Raw genomic sequence first — 22,088 nt, 5'->3', positions numbered from 1 at the left:
GAACATCTCCAAGTGAGAGCAAAGAATAAGTCAATTCCACTTTCTATGCTAATGATTCATTTTTACTATTAACGTTTCGAGCACTCATAAGGAAACACTGATCCTATTGCCTATTTACTGCCAGAAACAATAGCTCAGTACCAACCATGCCAATGCTAAAATAGGAGTTTGGAGCACATAGTGTTCAGAGCTCAAAAGGATAACACCGAATCATTCCATCCAACATGGAGATTCGTTCTGTTGTAGAGAGGGCACACTTAGCTGCTCGTTGATTCTGACTACCTATAATCTTTAGAAGCAAGCTTTTTTCCCCAGGTTTTTATAGATTATTTCTAAATTCTGCATTAAAACAACTCTCCATGATAAAATCCTATTTGCCTTATTTTCTGGTTCTGAATTTGGGGTTCTAGTAGTACAGATACTTTAGCATATGCAGGTCTGTGTATTAAAGAAAATTTTGATGATCCCTACTGTCAGCCTGACTGTAAAGAGATACAGTTGTCTTCCTCCTGAATACCAATGGTGGTCGACTTTATTGCAATAAAATATGGCTCTTACAACTTATACATTTGCTTTACAAATATGGATCTTTAGTCAATAAAATCATATACTTCTATTCTATGCTCTTAACATATGTTATTTGAAGTGATTTATTTTCCTTAAAGGTTTCCTGCTAAATATGTTTCAGTTTTTGTGCCACTGTATTCACATTTTTAAATTGGGTTTGATGGGCTGGCCCTGTGGGTTGGTGGTTAGGTGCGCGCGCTCCGATGCTGGCGGCCCGGGTTCGGATCCCGGGTGCGCACCGAGGCACCACTTCTCCGTCCATCCTGAGGCCGAGTCCCACATACAGCAACTAGAAGGATGTGCAGCTGTGACATACAACTATCTACTGGGGCTTTGGGGGGAAGAAATAAATAAATAAAATCTTTAAATTGGGTTTGAAACTAAAGTCTTAAATGCCGAAATATGACCATATGGCCAGATAAATTGTGTCAACTCCCTGTGGATTTCATCTTTCTTTTCCTTGACTTCTCTTTCTACTTCAATAAGTAGTAATATTGGACTTGCCTGTGATTTGGAGACATGTGCTAATAAAAATTTAAATGGTAATTTTTCCTGTATTAGATCGTTATCAAAAAGGGAAGAAACTAGACAAGGAATTGAAGTGTTTAGAGATATGTAAAACTACTTTTTGTTTTATATTTCTCTTGGATGGTAAAATTCTTATAGACAGGGATTTATTTTCCCCTAGCTTTATATAGAGGAGGGCTAGAATGCAGTTTAACAGTGCTGGGTACAGATTAACCACAAAAGAGCAAAGGATGGAAACAGTAAAACAAAATACTGGAGAAATAAAGAAACATAAAATTTAAGAAAAAATGAGCAGGTATCTGGAACACTTAGGAGAAAATAGTTGGAAGTCGCCTTAGAAAATTATGTATGACAGTAAATAGTTTACAATAATTAATAATTAAAAAAGTGTTTTTTATTTAAGAAAAACATCAGATTGACAGCTTTTTTATTTAAGAAAAAAAAAAATTAGGTAGACAGCTTTCCAAACATGAAAACATTCATGGAAATATTGGGTCCTTGTCAAATGATAGCCTAAGTGGGAAAATTTAGATAACACTTATGTGTCAGAGCACAACTTTTTTTGTTTTCTCTAGCATTCTTGATGGAATATTAATATTTGTTTTCTTTTTGATATTTTCTATCAGTTTCAACTTTTATTTTTCCCACTCTGAGCCATTGTCATAGATTAATCACTTTTATCTCTTTCCTTATTTCTGTGGAATTCAGTGTTCAGATTTTTAAGATAGGATCCACATGATTTAGCTCAGGAATTCACTGGAGAATCAATTTGATATCTTTTTTCCAAAAGGTTGTATGGCTTTATATAGAAACCATAGCTATTTCTGTGTTCAAAATATTTTATTTTCTTCAGTCACCTTGGATTCCTAAGGCCTTATCAAGACATAATTGAGATACAGAGTTAGGTACCTATGTACCAAAAATATACCACTTGTTTCCTATGCTTTTTCCATAATGTACTTAAAACATGTACAACATTCATTTCATTTTACTGTTTGTTTTTCTTTTTCCCCTAAGAACGACCCACATTTCTCAGGAGGCCAATTAACCAGGTGGTGCTGGAGGAAGAAGCTGTAGAATTTCGTTGTCAGGTCCAGGGAGATCCTCAACCAACTGTGCGGTGGAAAAAAGATGATGCAGACTTGCCCAGAGGAAGGTAAGCACATCATATGGATAGAAAATTGTTAGATAACCGTTGAATAGTTAGAAAAGAAAAAGACATTCCCAATTGCACCACCAGACACTCTTATATCTTGGTGTATTATTTTCACAATATGATATTTGCATATACAAATGGGAAAAAAGTTTTATGTAGTGAAGTCCCCCAGGCTTTGGATGTCATTCTTTCATTGAATTTTCACATAAATGCCTGATCCTCCACTCCATCTATTATCCCCGAGTATCAAGGATTCCTGAGGTGTTTTCTTTCTCGTGGCTCATTCTAGATCTGCCATTCTGTTCCTGCTGAACTCTTGACTACCATCCCCAATTGCCTCCTTCAACTCCTGCTCTGTTGCCGTGATACTTCACCCCACACTGGATACTGTCTGCCTTCCTTTATTGCCCAGAGCATCACTAAAAAAAGGCTGCTGAGTGTAGCTGACTTTAAGGTCTGGAGTAAAGAGAGATCTCGTTCAACACAATACTGAGAAGGCAGCAAGTAGTTGACATCACTATCTGCATAGGGAATTTGTCACTTAGGGACCTCCTGTCACTTTCTCACTTGCCATCTCTTCATGGAGATCTTCTCCTCCATCTCTTTTTTTATTTGTCCTATCACCAAACCCCCAAACCCAATCTCTCAATTCTCTAGGGTAAGTCCAAAAATGCTTGTCATCTTTCATTAAAGTAAATTTAACTTTTTTGTTGTCTAAATTTTCCCAACCCCTTGCCCTTTATGATCAAATAAATCATTCAAGTGTTTTTTCTACATAATGAGCAAGTCTAGCGCTAAGATTTCTTTTGCCTTCCTTGTAGTCCTACCTTTTGAAACTACAGCCATCACATCTACTGCAATCATCGTCCATGAAATATCACATCCTGCTTTTTTCCTACTTTTTTTTTTCCTAAAAAGAAATTAGGTTTCATTCAACTGACTGAAATTAAACATGCTTTCACAGAAGTCAATTGCCTTTTATGTGCTTTCCCTGGCATTGCTGTCAATACTTTCCTGCATTTATACCTTCATTTCAAAATCTCAATTTTATATATTCCTAGGTTTATAATACTATACTGTCTAGGGTTGTATCATCAATAGCATAATTTGCTTCAAATTAACCAAACATTTTAAATAGTCAGTGAGAGGTTCTTTGCAATCTATAGGAATAAGACAAGTGAAAATTTTAATTCGGTTAATTTTTCAGCCTAAATAATAGGGAAAGTTCCCTCTACGTCTCTTTTGTCATTTTGTGGTCAGACGTCTAGTTTTAAAGGAATGTTGTTATCAGGAGAGGTTTGTGAATGTGAGGTCCTCAAGCCTTCTCAGTGGAGAAGCAGGTTAAAAAGCAAGGAGAATTTATGGAACTGAGCTGTTGGTGTCCATCCTCTATGTATAGTCAGTAACTTTCCTTAGATTTGACAGCACTTAATGTATAATTTTAAACTGTTGATGTAAGACTAAGAGATTAATTACATTAAAATTTAGTCTAGTGTAGACAAGGATTAATTTTCAATTACTGTAAGTAAATAGCCTTGTCCATTTAAAAAGAAAAACAACTTTCATTTTGGAATGATTTTGGATCTATGGAAAAGTTCCAAAGACAGTACAGAGAATTCCTGTATATCCCATACCCAGTTTCCCCTATTGTTAACACCTTACATTACTATGAAACATTTGTCACTCCTAAAGAACAAACGCTGATACATAACAATTAAATTTTATACATTATTTTGATTTCACCAGTTTTTCCATTAATGTCTTCCTTCATCAGGGTTCAATCTAGAATATTTATTTATTTATTTATTTATTTATTTATTTATTTATTTATTTTTTGTGAGGAAGATCAGCCCTGAGCTAATATCCGTGCTAATCCTCCTGTTTTTGCTGAGGAAGACCGTCTCTGAGCTAACATCTACTGCCAATCTTCCTCCTTTTTTTTCCCCCCAAAGCCCCAGTAGATAGTTGTGTGTCATAGTTGCACATCCTTCTAGTTGCTGTATGTGGGACGCGGCCTCAGCATGGCCGGAGAAGCCGTGCATCGGTGCGTGCCCGGGATCCAAACCCAGGCCGCCAGTAGCAGAGCGCACGCACTTAACCGCTAAGCCACGGGGCCGGCCCTAGAATATTTATTTAGTTGGATATTATAGGTTATTCCTTTTAGTTGTCGTATTGTCCCAGTCTTCCCTGGTCTATGACAGGTTATCAGTCTTTCCTTGCTTTTGTGACCTTGACAGTTTTAAGGGGTACTGTCCAGATTTCCTATAGAATGTTCCCCAAACTTGGATTTGTCTAGTGTTTTCCCATGATTAGGCTGGGTTTGGGGGGATTTTAGGAAGAAAGCCACAGAGAATGCCCATTTTGTCACATGATATCAGGGAGTACATGGTATCCACATAACATCCCTGATGATCCTGCCATTTTCAATCATTAAACAATATCCAGTTGACTAAAATTTCAAAAATAGAAAGTGGTAAGAGTGTGTTGCATTTCAATGGGCCTATGTCTTTGAATTAAGGTAGAAGAAAACTTAAGCCCAGTTTGACTTGTTCCCAGATTGCTCTAGGTGTTAGGTCATAAACCTGACATCTCTAGTTGCTACAGTATTCTCCAAATCTTACCAAATGTATTTGCTTCAAAGTTCAAATAATACATACAAATCAAACAACAGCATGAAACTACATGTTTAGATTTTATGAATTAAAGGTCTTTAAAGACAAGGTTATAATTTTGAGAACTCTTACCTCCACTAACTTCCCTTAAAATATTTTCATAGGTTTGGCCTCTTTAATTCTTCTATTACCAGCATGATACTACTACAGGGCTTTGTGTGACCAGCTAAATATTTTCAAAGTATTAAGCAAATGGAAATGCTGTGTAAGCTTTAAATTGTATGTTAGAAAGGCTTAAAGCAAGGATCAGTGAAATATAGAAATTGAGGTCAGTATTTTTATCATGGTAGAAGCCATGTACTTTTTCTTGAATTCTCAATCTTTAAATGGTATTTCAAAGAAGCTTATTCATTCTTAGATTTGTCTGCATTAGCATAAGCTTCACTTACTCGTAATGAGGGGGAAAGAGACCTCTTTACTTGGTGAGAAATAACAGTAATGACTTTTAACCAACCATAGCCTAAATCCACAACATTGATTCTGTTACATTATTTAGGTCTCAGACTAGGGAGATGGCCATTGTTCTTGTGTAAGCAATTGTGTGGAGTGGCGTAAAGGATGACATTTCTTTGGCTTAACATTTAATGCAGTTTGAATAAGGTTTGTGTAGTGGTTCATGCTTAACACATTTATAGTAAAGCTTTGTAGGGCAGCTGCATAGCCTGTAATTACTATGTAAGTAATATGTGACTATTTTTCTTTTGGAGACAAGAAAAGCTTTTCAATTCAAGTTTAAATTTATGAAATGCTGTAATAGCTATTTAAACCTTCAGCACAGAAGAAGATATCTGTGCCAGTCTTTCAGTAACCAGAGCTGAATTAAGGGAGTATTTTTTTCTTTACCGTGAAAATATTTTTTAAGTACCCCAATGCCTCTTTCTTTGATTTTGCCTTAAACTCCTGCCCTTTGTCAGTAACTATCTTTAATGTAATTACAACATACCTTTGGTAAGTTGTGTTAAAGACATTTTTTGATTAGATGAATGTTTCGGTGAGGTTGGAAAAGTAGCAAATCCCAAGCTTAGCAATCACCCTGATGCCCAACCAGGGAAAAGTTATTTACTTGGATATTTTCCATATGATAAAGGGACAAAACAGGAAGGAGCCTACATTTATACATGCTGCTGTCAAAATGTTAATTGCATGGAGACACTTCTGAAGATACTATTATTTCACAATTGAAAATTTCAGGAAGAAAAAAAATTCATTGCTTTTTTGTGACTGTCAAGTATCAATAGCCTTTTTCCAGAGGGTCTCAATATATATGTGCTCAAATAAATCAACACTAATTCATCTATTAGGGATTTTACAAACTAATATGAAAATAAAATGGATGGGGGAACAAAATGAGGAGATAAGGGGAAAGACATTTTATAGTTCATAATGATTATGTTTTTCAAAAGCATATTTTTTTAAAGCATAATTTAAGTCGTAGAAAACGCACTTTGGATTTACGTACATTTATTAAGTGCCTACTCTATTTGAAATGCTCATTGCTAGTCTGTAAAAAGAAGTCATTTTAAGCAAGGTAAATATGTTGTTATTGATTCTTTACTTTTTATTTTATGTTAGCCAGATTGGGTGATGTAGGAAAGTATTTACGTACTGAATACATTAAAGAAAGTTAAAACTGAAGTAATCCTAGTTTCTTCCTTGAGTGTTACAAACCTTTTTTTTCTCAGGCAAACCTAATGCGTTTTGCTAATTAGTACCCTTTTGATGATCAAATGCCTTCAACACATCTTTTGACAAAGCGTTTCACGTGATAGAAGTTGCCAGTATTTATAATAACTAGAGTCATGCTTCATCGTATGTTCCATCGAAGCATAGGGATATTGTATATTTTTGTTCTACCAAAAAAATTATATATATATGCTGAAGCTTTATGAAAAATATCATGCCTTGATATAAAAGAAACAATGTTATAATTTATAAGCAAAGAAATAAAAATAAAATTGAAATATACTAACACTACAATGTTCTGTTCAATCCAACATTATTGTGGAGAATAAAAATAGCCCTTCTCGGAATTTGGATAAGAAGTAGTGTGATTAATCTAATTGTGATTTCTAATCTGAGTTTGTCAGTACGGTTTGTATTGCAGTTAATTATTAGCAGTCGTTTAAAGGACTGTAAACAGGAGATTTAACATCCTTCATCAATCATATAATTTTCTGTATATCATCATTAGTTAGTTCTATGGTATTTTTTATTCCATTTTTATTTATTTTCTAAACTAACTCTAAAGTGACACTAACTTTCTCCACAAGAATCTAGAGTAGAGAAAGGAAGGCTCATAATAGCTTGTCAGAGAAAAATAGAAATAAAATATGCCATTTACATTCTTATGTATGCCTGAGAATTCTAAATGCAGTTGATGGCTTGCACATAGTGGATATAATTCATGAATATTTCATAAAAATAGGGACTAGAGAAAAAGAGTTTCAAGATGTATCGTGGAAAATCTATCAGTTTTCCTGAACCCACTGACAAATTCGTTTTTCTAAAGTGAAGTTTATCTTAAGAGAGAGATTTTAGAGTTCCTAGTTCCATGAAATGTGAGATTCACATAAATACATGATTCCTTGAGAAAAGGAACTGAATAGAACCGCTTATAATTCCCTTTTTTTGTGGTATTTTCCCACTAAGTGGCTCTTTCCACTTAGCCCTGGAAAATGTTCTTATATTAATTGTTTGGAAGCACCATTGTTTACAGCATGTGCTTCTGGGATGCAGAGATGCTGAACAGGTGCTCAGCCACCCTGCTGAGGAGATCGGCCTTCTTCACATACAGTATGTGCTTCAAGGACATGTGGTAATTTGGGCTTCTGATAAATAACCACGCTGATTAGGTTGGCTGGTCAACATTGGTCAATTAAAATGGTTTTCAAAAAAGAAGAAAAAACTGAAAGGAGGAGAAAAGCAATCAATGTATATAAAACATTGTATGTGACATCTGAAAAGTGAATTGGTCGCTAAGACTCAGAAATATAAAGAAAAGTGTAAATGAATATTCTATGATTTTTCAGCTATAGAGACATCTTAGCCATTTCTGTCTGAAAAAATTAGAACTGCACGGACAATTACTGTCGGGTCTTTTAATACAGCTACCAACAGCATAAAGAATATTTAGGCCATCGTTAGGGGTGTTAGATTTCAGGCTTGTTCTGACACTGTTTGATCATTTATCAGTTTAGTTATACTCCCATGTTCTGGAAATGTTCGACAGATTTCTCTACCACTAACTAAGAGTGTGACCTTGAAGAAGCTATTTAAACTCTTTGCGTTTTACATCCTGAGGATGTGGACCAGCGATGCTGTGGGACTAATGATTAACCTATGCTTTGGCTCATTTGCATAGGGTGAATAATTATGCCATCCATTCTAACTCAAAGAGTTATTAAAATGATATAACTAATTGAAAACACTGTAAACACTGTACAATGGCTGCACATAACAAGTGCCCTCGTTTTATAAATCTAGCTGATTGGTGGCATTTATTAGTTATATAGACAAATACAAGAAAAAAGTAGTTAAAGCTGAAAAATATAGAGTAAATAACTTTTATAGAATAATTACACATTCTCCTTTCTTTAGCCAATTGATTTCCATAGAAACATATAAAATATGATTGCTCTCAGAGATATCACTTTTGCTTTTAAATCATATAAATTTATTTATAAATTTTGCCAACAGGTTTGCCACCCCTAAAAGTGGCCACCGATTTTTCTACCTCTGAAGGATGGTACAGGGTCCAGATACTGTTCCCTGTCCTCAGTACAATAAGACATCTGTGTTGGGACCTTCAAATTTTACACATTATACTGTATCATTTATCTGCTAGCAATAAGAAAACCACTTTTATAAGAAGACTATGTAATGATAAAAGCAGGTGTTTTTGAAGGACTTACTATTTGCCATGCAATCTTCTAAATGCTTTTTGCCTACATTAACTATTTTAAAGAATAGTGTTCCAGTGTAATATTATTCCCATTTGAGAGATGTGGAAACAGAAGCTTAAAGAAGCTAAGTTTCCTACGTCTGCATTAATATATGTTAGGGGTAGGACTTGATTTAGAATCTGTTCAACAGGAAACCTGTATTTTAAACTAATGGGCTCCATAGTTATGTGATTATTAATTGTTTGTGGGCTGGAGCTGCTTCCGAATTTTATATTTTAGGTAAAATTATAGATGATTGGTTAGAAACACTATATTGTGAATCACATTATAGGAACATTATATAGCATTACTGTTAAGGGTAATTTTTAGACCAATTTCATAGGCTGTGCATATAATGTCCTGGTGTTTTGAAAATCTAAACTTGGACCAGGTCAACGTTACCTTCTTGGAAGCTGAAGATATAGATTTTGTTTACAAACAGGATTAATTAGCAACTTTCAGAGGGATGCCAAAATGATATTTTTTTTCTGTGTTTTCATCAAATAGGTGCTAATAGTTGCTGTTATTATAAAATTAATTGCCACCTAGGGTGGGGAGTGCAAGTGGCCTCGTCCTGTGACCACATTGGCCCATCTGTTGAGAATCTCAACTCAGGAACAATGCAAGAATTGGCATCCAATCTGGGCTCTGGCCAGTGGTCAACTAACAAGCTGGGACACACTTGGCGTATGAAATGCCTTGAAGTCAGAGATGCTCTGCTGTCCATTAACTGGCAGCTCTTGTGTGTGAGCAGAGCCAAGATCAGGTGCCAGTTTGCAGAGCAAAAGGATCTGCCTGAGTGCCACCTGTCGTTGGCGTGTGGGTATTGTCCAACTAGGGGCCGCAGCAGGTGTGCTTCTTCCATCAAAGTGTGGCACGTTAGAGCATTCAGCTGGGCTGAAGTCAGGACTAGGGCGACATTTTACTTTAGCCCAAACTATAGGACCAGCCAAAGGCTTACCAGGAGATAGTCACCAGAGCACACTGTATCCCACAGGGGGACATACTGGATATTTGCCTTTAGAGACACTCTCTCTCATACCTAGGTTCTTACCTTGACTATAAACAAAATATGAAAAGGAAAAAGTTATTTAATTGACTATATTAACCGAAATCCTTGCCTTCAGAAGACAATTTGTGGTTAGAATTGCTTGATAATTTTTAATCACCCCAAGTATTTTTATTAAGATATATTTCTGATTGAATTTTGTTGTTATTCTTAATAAGTTGAATTGTAATGTGGGGTTGCAAGGTAAACTGGAATGTAGGTAATCAGTGTTCTTGTCCCAGCTCTGCCAAAATTCATCGTATTATTTTAAACAATGTATGTAACCTGTCTGAGCACTAGAGTCCCCATCTGCAAAATGTGTAAGTTGGATTGGATGGCTTTTTGGTGCCTTTAAATTCTGAAATGGTATGATTCTATAAATGGCAACAACTCAAAACAATTTAAAAAGAAGGATAGTACATTTTTTGATGGGAGGAAAAAACCCCATAAATTTGAAACAGGGGGGGCCTAAGGAGGAAAGGTAAAATTGTCCATATACCCGTTGCCAATGACAACTACTTTTTATGTTTTACGTATATCTTGTCAGATTTCTGTGTATATGGGCATATTTTTTAATTCAAAATTGTTTTCGGCTCTGAGTGTTTCTTTAGGTTTTTCTAGGAAAACTCTAGTACTGATTCAAAAAGATTTTTTAATGCATTTTCCTTTCCTATAAATATAACATTAATAAATTACATTTGCCTAGTGCCTACTCTAGGCCTTTTGCATTAATACATTTATTGTTAGGTCAACCCTATCATGTAAAAACTATTATTATTCCTGTATTACAAATGAGAAAACTCAGACTCAAAGGGAATAAGGATGATCACGTCAGTCACCTAATGAGGGATCTAGGATGTCTGACTCCTCCGAAGTCCCCCGCTCTTGACCATTTCCTAGTGGTGTTGGGTGGGAACAATGTTTTCCATTCTGCACTTGGGATTGAAGACTTGAAAAGACAGCTTAGTAAATGCTTGCCCAGAAGTGTTGCTTTTTTCAGATAGTCACAAAATACACTTGTGGTATAAAGTGTGTATTAAAGATTTTATAATCTTTATCATAATGACACTTAGCAGTAACATATACATCCATTCTATCATATCAAATAAATGTTTGCATCTTTTTAAAAAAATTAACATTATTTTCCACTGTCCACTGCAACAGAATTTAAAACAATTCTGCCTTCATTCTCACAGAGTATTTTAACCTAATATATTCTTGTGTTCTTCTCCTTAACCTTGTATCTGGAAAGAAAAATTAAGTCACTGGAAACACATCAGAAGTGAAGGAAATGTTTGCTGACAGAATTAAGTAGTATGAATAGAATATATAAATCTAGAACTATGAACTCTTCTAGGGCATTGATAGTTTACCCTATCTTTTCATCTCCATTGCCTAACAGTGCTCAGGCCACTTTTGAATTTACTAAGAGAGTGGTATTTGATATTTTCTTGATCGTGTTTGATTATTAACAATTCCATGGACAGTTATGAATTGGCAGGCAGGACTGAGTTCCAGACTTTATATTTTCTACAAATGTGGTTTGTTGTTTATTATTATTATTTCTTGTAATAGTCCCTCTGGAAGGCTGCTGTTTGACGCAGTTATTCAAATCAACTGGTATGAATTGAAAGGAAAAGCAAAAAAAAAAAAACAAAAAAACTTGTGACCCAATGTTACAATGACATGATGAATGAGCGTTGTTTGATAGTGTGTGAAGGTGATATAATTGCCAAAGATAAGAGATAAGAGAACAAATACTCTCAAAGCATTTTAAGAATATACACTACTCCGCTACAGTAGAATCAATTATTGGAGAAATCTATTTTAGTTGGTACTCAGTATTAACTCATTGGAGCTTCATTCTAAAAGAGCATATTTAGAGGTGGGGAGTTGCCATTGGGGCACCGTGAAACTTTGCCAAGAAATTAAAGTACAGGAAGTCTCTTCTGAGAAGGTGATTCATCATATATCTCTATGGGATAGCCTTGTGATAAGATCTCAGTGTGGTAATTTTGCTAATTATTCTTATGTACATAACTGTTACAATTACAAAAGTTGTTATAATACTTTTTGTTTCATCAAATGTATAGGCATTTAGAGCCTTTTATTCTTAATAAAAGAATATCTGGTTGACTATTCTGTGTCCTTACAATTTATACAACAAATGGCACTTATAAAAAATATGTTCAATGAAAACTGTAAATATTCTTCCATTAACCTACATTTTCTAACAGTTTTGTCCAAATATTTACACCGTAAATAACAGAAACAAAAAAGTCAATCAGGACTCTTACCTTTATTTTAGATATTTTATAAAGTGAGAGAAAGAAAATATTTTGAACGTAATTTATAGTAAAATATCAATTATCTCAAAGGAATAATTAAAATCTCCAATGTAGACTAATAAAATATTATATTTCAAGAATTATTTCAAAAGTAATCAAACACATTCATTGAATATTTCTATGTGTTGATAATCCAGTAGGTAAACAAGATGAGTTTGTTTCAAGGATTTTAGTAGAAGGTATGAGGTATGCATAACATTAATTATTAAATAAGGCAAACTATATAAAAACTATGATATATTAGACTCTTTAGGATTTCAGAAAATAAAAATTACTCTATTTCCATTTGATATTAGAGATGAGTCTGAAAGAGAGAATAGAATTTCTATAAGGGGAGCTGCAAAAAAGACTATTCCAAGAGAGGGAGGCAGGGTGAAAAAGCTTTGGTGGTGGAACGCGTGGGCTGACAATGAGTGGTTCAGTTTGCCTGGAGCGGGGTGGAGTGGCTCTTAAGGCCAACAACGGTAGTTGAGGCTTTACTAGGAAAGCCTCTAATTCCACGTAAAGTGTTTGTACTGAGTGCACTATGAAATGGGGATTCACTGAGCACATTGAAGAGAAATACATCGTTGTCTTTATGTTTAGAAAATTGATTCTTATATTTATATATGGGGTAGCTTGGAGTAGAAAAAGGTTGAAAGTAGGCATAGCTGGTAGGAAGTTGTTTAAAAGGTAGTTAGGGGATTCCTTTGGGATATATCCTGTGAATATGCAAGCATGGATGTTAATGCAAGTGGTAATACAAAGAGATTATTTTCAATTGGAAATTGTACGTCAGAGTTCATGGGAAAAGAAGGGTTAAAAGTAATAGTGAGCTTATTAAGTTGGGTCCCTGGATGAAAGATGTTGCCCTTAATAAACAGAGAAGTCAAAAGATTTGTTTAGTCTATTTTTAATCATATAATAATGTATGTCACTGAATGCAAGTTAGAATTGATTGTGAGATCCAATGGTACTTTTTCTCTGAGTTAAGGAGAAAAAATTGCCAAATCAACTATGATATGCCCTCTATGGATGATGATTTCTAGTTTCAGAGATGTTAAAATGTAGAAAATGTGTATCTTAAAATTAACTATGAAAGTAATAGCTAAAGTTTAAGTGCTGTACGTGCAAGTAACTCACTTACTCTTCATAATTACTTCATGACACAAGGATTCTTATCATCCTTATTTTACAAATGATGAATCCAAGCAGCAAATTTAAGTGATAGAGAGGGATTTGAATCCAAGCAGACTAGCCCTCACGTCGACTCTCTTAACTACTACACTAAAATAATTCATTTTTAAAGGAAATTATATTTAAAAATTAACAAGAAGTATAATTTTCTTGAGGGTCCAGTGGTTTCATGCTGGGTGCTTACACAGTTTATAATTAGTCTTTCCAACAGCCTTGAAATATGAATCCCCTCTTTTAACACAGAGGAAACTGAAGCCTAGAGACAATGAGCAACATGCTGAAGGTCACAGGACTCGTGGGGAGCAGAGCTGGATTCAAGCTTCAGGTCTCTCTGACATCAAAAGCTTGTGCTCATTTCCCATTTTGAACCTGGAGCACCCTTCATTCCATGTTTTACTCCACAGCTGTTGGGTTTTTTTGTTTTGTTCTTTATATTTCTGTGTAACTAAGAGAAAATAGTGCTAATCTCATCATTATTGTAATTGTTTATATCTCCCTGACTCCCTTTGCCATATTTATCCTCAATCTCAAATATCCAGCCCTGTGTCTGACATGTGGTGCTCACCAGATATACATTTAGTGCAGTGGTTCTCAACTGGGGCCAATTTTGCTTCCCCCATTTCCAAAGGGACATCTGACAATGTCTGGAGATTTTTCATTGCCACATTTTGGAGATTAGGTGATACTGTCATTTAGCAGGTAGAAGCTAAGTATGCTACTAGACTTCCTGCTATGCACAGGACACCTCCTACAGGAAAGATAATCTGGCCTCAAATGTCACTCATGCTGAAGTTGAGAAACCTTGATATAGTAGAAAAGATGAATCTGGACGTTGCTCACCTGAATGTTATCTTATATGATTTTTATTTTTGTTTTTAATATTAAGGCAAAAAGAATAGAATATAATTGAAATAAACATATTTCAAAGATAATAATGTTACCTTATTGCCTTTGCTGTGGAGCTTATACCAGTGAGACGGACAAATGGTACCATGATTGGATTTGACATCATTGAACACAAGAAGCAAGCTATTTGGTTCACTGATGACTTGAGATGAATGTATCCTTTGCATATTTTCTAGACTATATAAGGCAGGGAATTTTTCTTTATATTCCTTGTTCATTAAGTAGTTGCTGAATTGATAAAACTAGTTAAGAGTAGCTTAATTAGAGAAGTGTCTGAACCTTTATTTTCACATAGACCTGCCAACCCACAAGTTAGGTGACACACTTAATGATGACATGTGCCTCTGTGCAGCTGTGTTGAATTTCCAAATTATTCCTTAAGCACATTTCATGAAGAAGTTTCTGTGGGAAGAAGGAAAAAGGAGAGAACCTTTTGAATCTTCCATTGCATAGCCCAGAATGAACATCCCTCTGATAATGCAGAATCTGCCCCCGCCCCACCCCTGATAACTCAACTAGTGCTCACTTTGAATGCTGGTGAAGGAGACTTCTTGAAGTTTGACCAGCAAAGACCACAAGGCCACTAAGTAGATGGCATGTTCAAAAATCCATTTTACCCCAAACTTGCAGTCCCTTATTGCACAGAGTTCATTCCTGACTCTGAAGGGTGCTAGAAGAATGGGAGCTGCCTGTCAAAAAACTTCTGGTCTGAGAGGCCAGCCTGGTGGGGTAGTGGTTAAGTTTGCATGCTCCACTTCAGTGGGCAGGGTTCGTGGGTTTGGATCCTGGGCACAGACCTACACACCACTCATCAAGCCGTGCTGTGGCAGCATCCCACATACAAAACGGGGGAAGATGGGCACAGATGTTAGCTCAGAGACAATCTTTCTCAAGCAAAAAGAGGAAGATTGGCAATAGATGGTAGCTCAGGGCAAATCTTCCTCACCAAAAAAAAAAAAAAATAGAAAACAAAACAAACAAATAAAAAGAAAACAAAAAAAACTTCTGGTCTGAGCTTTGAGGTCTGTAGATGCTTGTGGATTTAATCCCTAAAGTCCTTTTCTAAAAGGACTTAAAATTGAGGTTAATTTCTAACCAAACATGCAGCTGTGAGATATATCCACTTTTCCAAATCTGATGTGGCAATTCCTAGTCCTATTGTAAAACCAAATTGTCTTAAATGAATTTAAGCCAATAAAATAATTATTTCTAAACTGAAGGATAATTTAACCTACCTCCACCACTCCATGTGTTCCAACATGCTCTCCTTAATTGTGATATATTTGCATTTTTTACCGTAAATTTTCATGTCCTAATTAGTTAAAAAAAACTTATGGGAAATAATACTTGCAATATTTTAAAAAGTATTAAAAAGGAATACATTTAAGGGATTGCAGATATTATTTTATTTGAATAATCTATTAAAGCTTAGTGGAAAAATTACCACAAGAATGGTTGCATATTAAGGACAACAATGAAAAAATAATATTCCTTTCTGATACTGTGAACAAAAGGAAAATCCTAATATCTCCAGAATGGTTTGAATTTGATCTTAAATGTGTGTGAATGAAAGTAGAAGGTGATTTATTTATACACACACACATTTAATCTTTAAACTTCTAAGGGATTTAAATTTAGTGAAAACCAGAATAACTATGAGGTAAAATTAAAAGTTCTCTGTAGTTTTGAAAGCAATAACTTAACTTTCAGTGATAGGTCAGTACCCTATCTGTAGATAATACCAAAAAAAATACAGTTTAATAGTAGAAAAAAATACTATTTGCCAGGCAAGTAGTGAATATCATGTAAATGATAAAAAACTATAGTTCTAATTATAAAATTGTAGTGTTAAGCACTTTGATGTTATGTTTGATATTAATGAAGGATTTATCAGTAAATATATGTATAGTTTTTATCATATACTTTTTATCTTAAAATTAATTTTTATCTTAAACTTTTTGGACCTCTCTCTTTTATTACTACTGTAAGTCAAACTTGAATTTCTTTATCAGGCAACAGGTGTACATGTGGTTTCCAGGTTAAACCATAGAACAAGGATAGGTATGAGCAAGGATATTCTCCTTTGAAGTATAGATTGCTCTGGGGCCTTGTGCAATGTAGCGTTAATTGTGGTGATAGTCAACGATTAGAGGAAATTGAACACAGAGAAATGCTTTGAAATGAAAAATGATGAGTAGAAGGTACAATTTAAACAAACTCAGAATCAAAGTTCAGGGACCTGAAAATAAAGTGATTCTTAGTGCTCAAAATGTGCCCTGTGTTGTTCACAGCCTCTCCGTTGTACAGACATGGCATTTTGTTATCAGCGATGTTTGATACTGATGAGAGAATACGCCCTTCCTCTTCCTGCATATATATAGCCTTCGTCTATTCCTTCATGAACAACTTTATCTTGACTGCCTACTCGGTTCAAGTCACTGTACTAAGCTCTGAGGATACAACTGTGAACAAAAGTGACATGGCCATGCCTTTATGGAGCTTAAAATCTAGAAGAGTCAATAGATATTAAACAAATTAATCTTGTGTCAGGATGAGCAGAATCAGTTGGCTCAAGAGAGAGAGAGTTGGGGAGGTACAGAGAAAGGTCCAGATGTGAGGGCACAGCATATGCAGAGATACAGAGGCAGGAGAGAGCCTGAGAATTCTGGAGTTATAGTTGAGGGCCTGAGTGTAAGGGAGACAATGGTGCAAGATGGGACGGGAGAGGCGAGCAGAGACCAGTACAGGAAGGATCATAGAAGCCAGGTTCAGAAGTTTGGACTTCTCTCTAGAGAGCCAGTCAAGGGTAAATTGAAGCATTTATTAGTCTACTCTTTGTATATAAAGAAGATGGTAAACTGTTAATACATGATTGGGGTTTTGCCAGGCAAATGCAACAGAAAGACAGCGAAACAAGAAAAGTGAGGATATTGGCGAGCAACTTATGCACTATAGAATCTAAGAAGGATAGAGAAAGAAGTGATGACGCAAAGGCTTGATAGAGAAAAATGGAGAAAGAAGTTCAGTTTGTAAACTGATTAACAGAGTAGGAAACATCCAACTTATGGCAGGATCTGACGTTTGAACTTCAGATTTCAAAGGTGGAGCCATTCTAGTTGAGGACAAAGTCCAGGATCTTGCTCTGAGATGATGGCCAAAGGGAGATGGAGACATCACTGGAGGAGGAGGTATGAGTGAAGTGAGGGGCAGCTATGGAAAATCCCAGGTGAAGATTACTGAGCATTTACTACCAGAATCAGGTGTCAATGCCAGGATCAGGTGTCAACGCTCTAAATATATTAACTCATTTAATCCTTACAAAAGTCCTATGAAGTAGCTCCTATTATTTGTCAAATTTTCTAAAGAGGAAGACATTCTAAAGGTTCCATTTGAAGACTGGATGACGAGATTTCTATTCAATGGAATAGGAGTTTGTTTTGTTTTATTTTCATGAGAGAGTATAAGTAACTCATTTTAAAAATGTTTATTGATTAACTACTCCATGGCAGGCACTGAGTAATTGTTTGAAATGGCAAGGATGATACTCCCCTCTTCCTCCACCCTTATGTCAACTGTCAGGAAAGAGCCAGATTTCCTTTAAGATGTGAAGGTGAGGATAAAAGTCTGAGAATGATAGAGGATAAGAAAGTTTTACAAATCAGCAAGCAGGTAGTTTAGAATGCACAGTGAAAAACTTTGTGGAAATGGCCATAATAATTTTGTGAGTGGTTGTATCAGAAGGGACAAATCTCATGGCAGAGGAGGTGAAAAAATGAACAAATAAAATAACAGGAGAAGGTGGAAACCGGTGCTAACCAAAGACAACAGGCTGTGAACTTCACAGTTGTTCACAAATTTGCCAAGAGAAATAATCCCTGGAGTCCCCAGTGTCTGTCATAAGAGTAGAAGATGAGAGAGACAGGGACACAGCCTACAGTGATTAAAATGTGCAGGCACTACTAGTATGGGGTGAGCAGGATGCTTTGGCCTTTCTGGAAGGGCTCAGCTGCAGTTTGGTTTAATTGCTCAAACTCCAGAGAGAGGCTCCAGTTCCAAGCCACTTGGTGTCCATCATCCCTGGCAGTGGTCTTTTAGTCCTACTTATCCTGTGATCTGAAATCTGCACTTCATTAAGTCAACTATTGTTATCCTATTGTGGGTTTTTTTAAACATCGTTTTTGCTTGTTTGTTTTCTCTTAACTTTTTAGTTGTGAAATGCCCAGCTCTCTCAGCTGTACTAAAGGGAGACTAGGGGTGGGGTTTTCCCTCTATGGGTCAGGCTAACAAGGAGGGAGCCAACTATGACCGGGACGGAGGTAACAAGGATGGCATTTAGGGAAAGCTAAGAAAGTCTAAAATATTGTTGGGTTATTTAAGACAAAGTCAAAAAGCTGCCATATTTCAAGTTTAATTTTGGCTTTCAGTAGAAGCTTCCAGAACAGAACAGCTAGTACTCTTCAGAGACCACCTTACCCCCTACTGTTTCCCTACAAGTTTAATCTCCCAAGATTTTTGTTTCCTTTCCTTTTCCAATGACTGTTACATTAATTTTCTTTTGTTTTGTTTTTTTTTTAGTGAGGAAGATTAGCCCTGAGCTAACATCTGTTGCCAATCTTCCTCTTTTTTTTGGCTTGAGGAAGAATGTTCCTGAGCTAAAATCTGTGCCAATCTTCCTCTTTTTTGTATGTGGGCCGCTGTCACAGCATGGTTTGACCAACGGTGTGTAGGTCCACGCCCGGGATCGGAACCCGAGAACCGTGGGCTGCTGAAGCCGAGCCTGTGAACTTAACCACTACGTCACTGGGCTGGCCTCTTAATTTTCATTTTTAAAAGGTTATCTTCTTTCATGCTACTCTTAGATGCCCTGCCCAGAAATGCTTGTGATCCAAACCCAGAAAGAATAGGTAAAGATTCTTTCACCCAAACTGTAGACATTAGCCTGCATTCTAATTGTAGATAAAAAGAAGAATGTGACCCAGCTTGGCTATAGAGCATAGAAAATTTGACTCAGTATCCCTTTGCCAGCAAAATAATGGCCTATTGTGCTCATTTTCGGGTCCCGGACATCCATTGCGATTTAAGAGCTTGACTTGCAGGATACACCTTAAATATTAAAGATTAAGAAATGATCACCTGGCATTTAGGTGGCCAAGAAGTGCTTACGTGAGTTTTAATAACAGTTTCAAGTTTTGTCTGTGGAAGGATTTTGTTTGAAAAATTACAAGCAGAAAGATTGTCTTAGGAAAATTGAGCAACTTTTCTTATTTTCAGCTTTCAAAAGTGAAAGAAGAAAAAGATTAAAATTTGTTCAATAAAGTTTATGTTTTATAGAACAGTGTCTGGATTCGAAGTTGGGAGTTGTTAAAATGTACTTTTTTGAGCAATTGAAAAACATCACTGAGTTCTAGACAGCTGTATCTCCATGTCCACTGTAATCCATACAGTGGCATCGATTATTTGATGGGTGTGTCTTTAATTATCAGTCAATGATTCCATAAGATTATTAAAATATTTTTATCCTCAAAGTCCTTCTCTTGAAAGCAAGGCAATAGACTTTGTGACTTTTTCATGTAAAAGCTCCATAGTTAAATTTTCATTGAATTATAGAACCATAGAATGCCCTTTATTACAGACATTTATTTTCTGAAAGAGTCTAAAAGTCATAGCGTGATCTTCAGCTGTTTGGATTGAGTGCAATTTTTTGAAAATTGAAAACAAACTTTTCAAGTCTTTCTAAAAGGAAAAACACATTTACTTGCACAGACATTAAATGTTTCCCAGTTCAATTCATAGTTTTTACTATTGGCCAACTTAATGATTAATAAAGCAGATATGTAATAAAATTTTAAGTGCTAATTCAAAACACTTGTTCTAGAACTGGAGCCAGACCTCTTAGATCGAGAAGTGGTAGGTGACTTCAAAAACTAAAAATGTTCAGAAAATAAATTTCCTTCCTTGAAAAATAGCGGTGCTTTTGAGGTGAGAATGGCCATTCAACAAGTTCTGTTATGCAGAGCCCTCACATAATTCAAACAAGGCAATGAGATAGACAGGTGTGAGCTGAACATGGTAAAATTCCACTTTGTAATAGAAATTGTAGTGTATTTTCTTTCATTCTTTTCTCCTCCCGAATTGTAAAGCCATTGTGGAAGGCTTGGGGCGGGGCGGGGCAGAGGGGTCCCTAAATTACCTGAATTATATTCACAAAAGCCAGAAAATCATGAGAAATTTCTACCCGAGAAGCTGAGCAAGCATCAGGGATTGCAAAGTATGAGAGATGTATGAAATGTGGTTATGGTATACAATTTGACCAGTTTTCAAAAATCTTATTTTGATATCTGAGTAAATTTAGATTTAAAGGACAGCTTCCCACTCGCTATGAGAGAAAGTTTCTTCAGGAGGAAGAACTAAAATAGGTTTTTTTCATTTAAATTTGGAAGTGATTTTGGAATATAGTACTTTGTTTCTTAAGAAATGAATAATATTTTCTCTTCTGAAACTCTTATAAGATTATTCATTAAATAGATCACGCACAAACAGAACCTTGCATGCAAACTGTTGTTTTTAAGTATTAAAATAAATTTATTTTGTTTTGTTTATTATTTAGTTGAACAGATGGTAATGGTTTTGACACAATTCACTTTCCTTTTCTTTTTTTTTTTCTTTGGGAAAAAAAAAACACGAACACCAGAGCTTCTTTTCCCACTTTGTCACGGGTGGTTACCGATCAATCTCAATTCACGGTACAGCGATGATAGCACATGTTGTCTGGGGGCCAGATCTGATTGGGTTGCGTTTTTCAGCAGTGTTTCATATCAGAAAAAAAACGTATCTTTATGGTGGGGAATGTCAGCACATGGTTGTACAACTGTCATTAATCAAACCTGGCAGCAACAACTGCATTTATACAAGTCTGAAACTGGCAGATTTCACCATCGAAATCACCCAATTTCTCTTAGGAGTTCCTCACCAGTAGTGTTTTTTCATCTGTTCCTTTTTCTGTTTGTTTTTAATTAAAGTCAGGTGATACCTCCTACATGGTGATCGTATATAATATTATACCACGTTTTAGAAGTAGCTGTTTTATACCAAAATATGAGCTCGTTTTTTTAAATTTATTCTAGACTATTTAAAGAAAGCTAAAAGCACATCAGGGGAAAATTTAAGTACATTAAATTGTTGAATAAAAGAATTATTTTAAAGTGTGTATATATCAGTGAGCTCGTTTCTGAACCTTCTAGGGTTACCATTGATTTTAAGTAATATTGAGAAAAACATTGATAAAATTAGTTTCCCGGAGTTTTTGAAACTCTGAGCACAAACTCACTGATACCAAAATACACACCTTCCCAATGCATACGCACACAGAGGGTTAAACACACATCAAATGGAAGGAGCATGCTGCTCTCTGTTAGAAAAATAAATATACTTGCTGCAGAGGACACTGGTTCCAGTTCCTTTATAACTGGAGACAACAGTATCAGCATCTTCTATAAAATGCTGTTTGGATATAGGCATTTTCTCTAAGTCATGTATTGTTGTGAAATCATATATTAAACTCTGTTGTAAAATCTAAAGGTCTCTTTAAATGTAAGGCACTATTATTCATAATTTTGTATATTACTCAGCCAATATTTGCTTTCTAGGGAAAAATGAATATTTCTCCAATTATCCAATGTAGTAGCATAAAACGTCAATGAGATTACTATTAGGCAGGTACCAATTTATCCAGAAAGAAATACAAGA

At 35.6% G+C, this 22,088-nt stretch overlaps 1 protein-coding gene across 8 annotated transcripts in view; it reads left to right on the top strand.

The window, feature by feature from the left end:
* The window catches only part of ROBO2 (roundabout guidance receptor 2), a 571,268-nt gene that overhangs the window by 415,614 nt on the left and 133,566 nt on the right, over nucleotides 1-22,088 (top strand). For all 8 annotated transcript variants that reach the window (XM_058570694.1, XM_058570692.1, XM_058570693.1 and 5 more), the window contains one exon: nucleotides 2,113-2,251. In XM_058570694.1, the coding sequence (XP_058426677.1) occupies nucleotides 2,113-2,251 (139 nt within the window). The remainder of the gene's footprint in view (nucleotides 1-2,112; nucleotides 2,252-22,088) is intronic.

Source organism: Diceros bicornis, chromosome 27, assembly GCF_020826845.1.
Source record: "Diceros bicornis minor isolate mBicDic1 chromosome 27, mDicBic1.mat.cur, whole genome shotgun sequence".
NCBI classification, from domain to species: domain Eukaryota; kingdom Metazoa; phylum Chordata; class Mammalia; order Perissodactyla; family Rhinocerotidae; genus Diceros; species Diceros bicornis.
The sequence above is the reverse complement of the archived record's forward strand: the minus strand, read 5'-3'. Positions and strand labels throughout refer to the sequence as shown.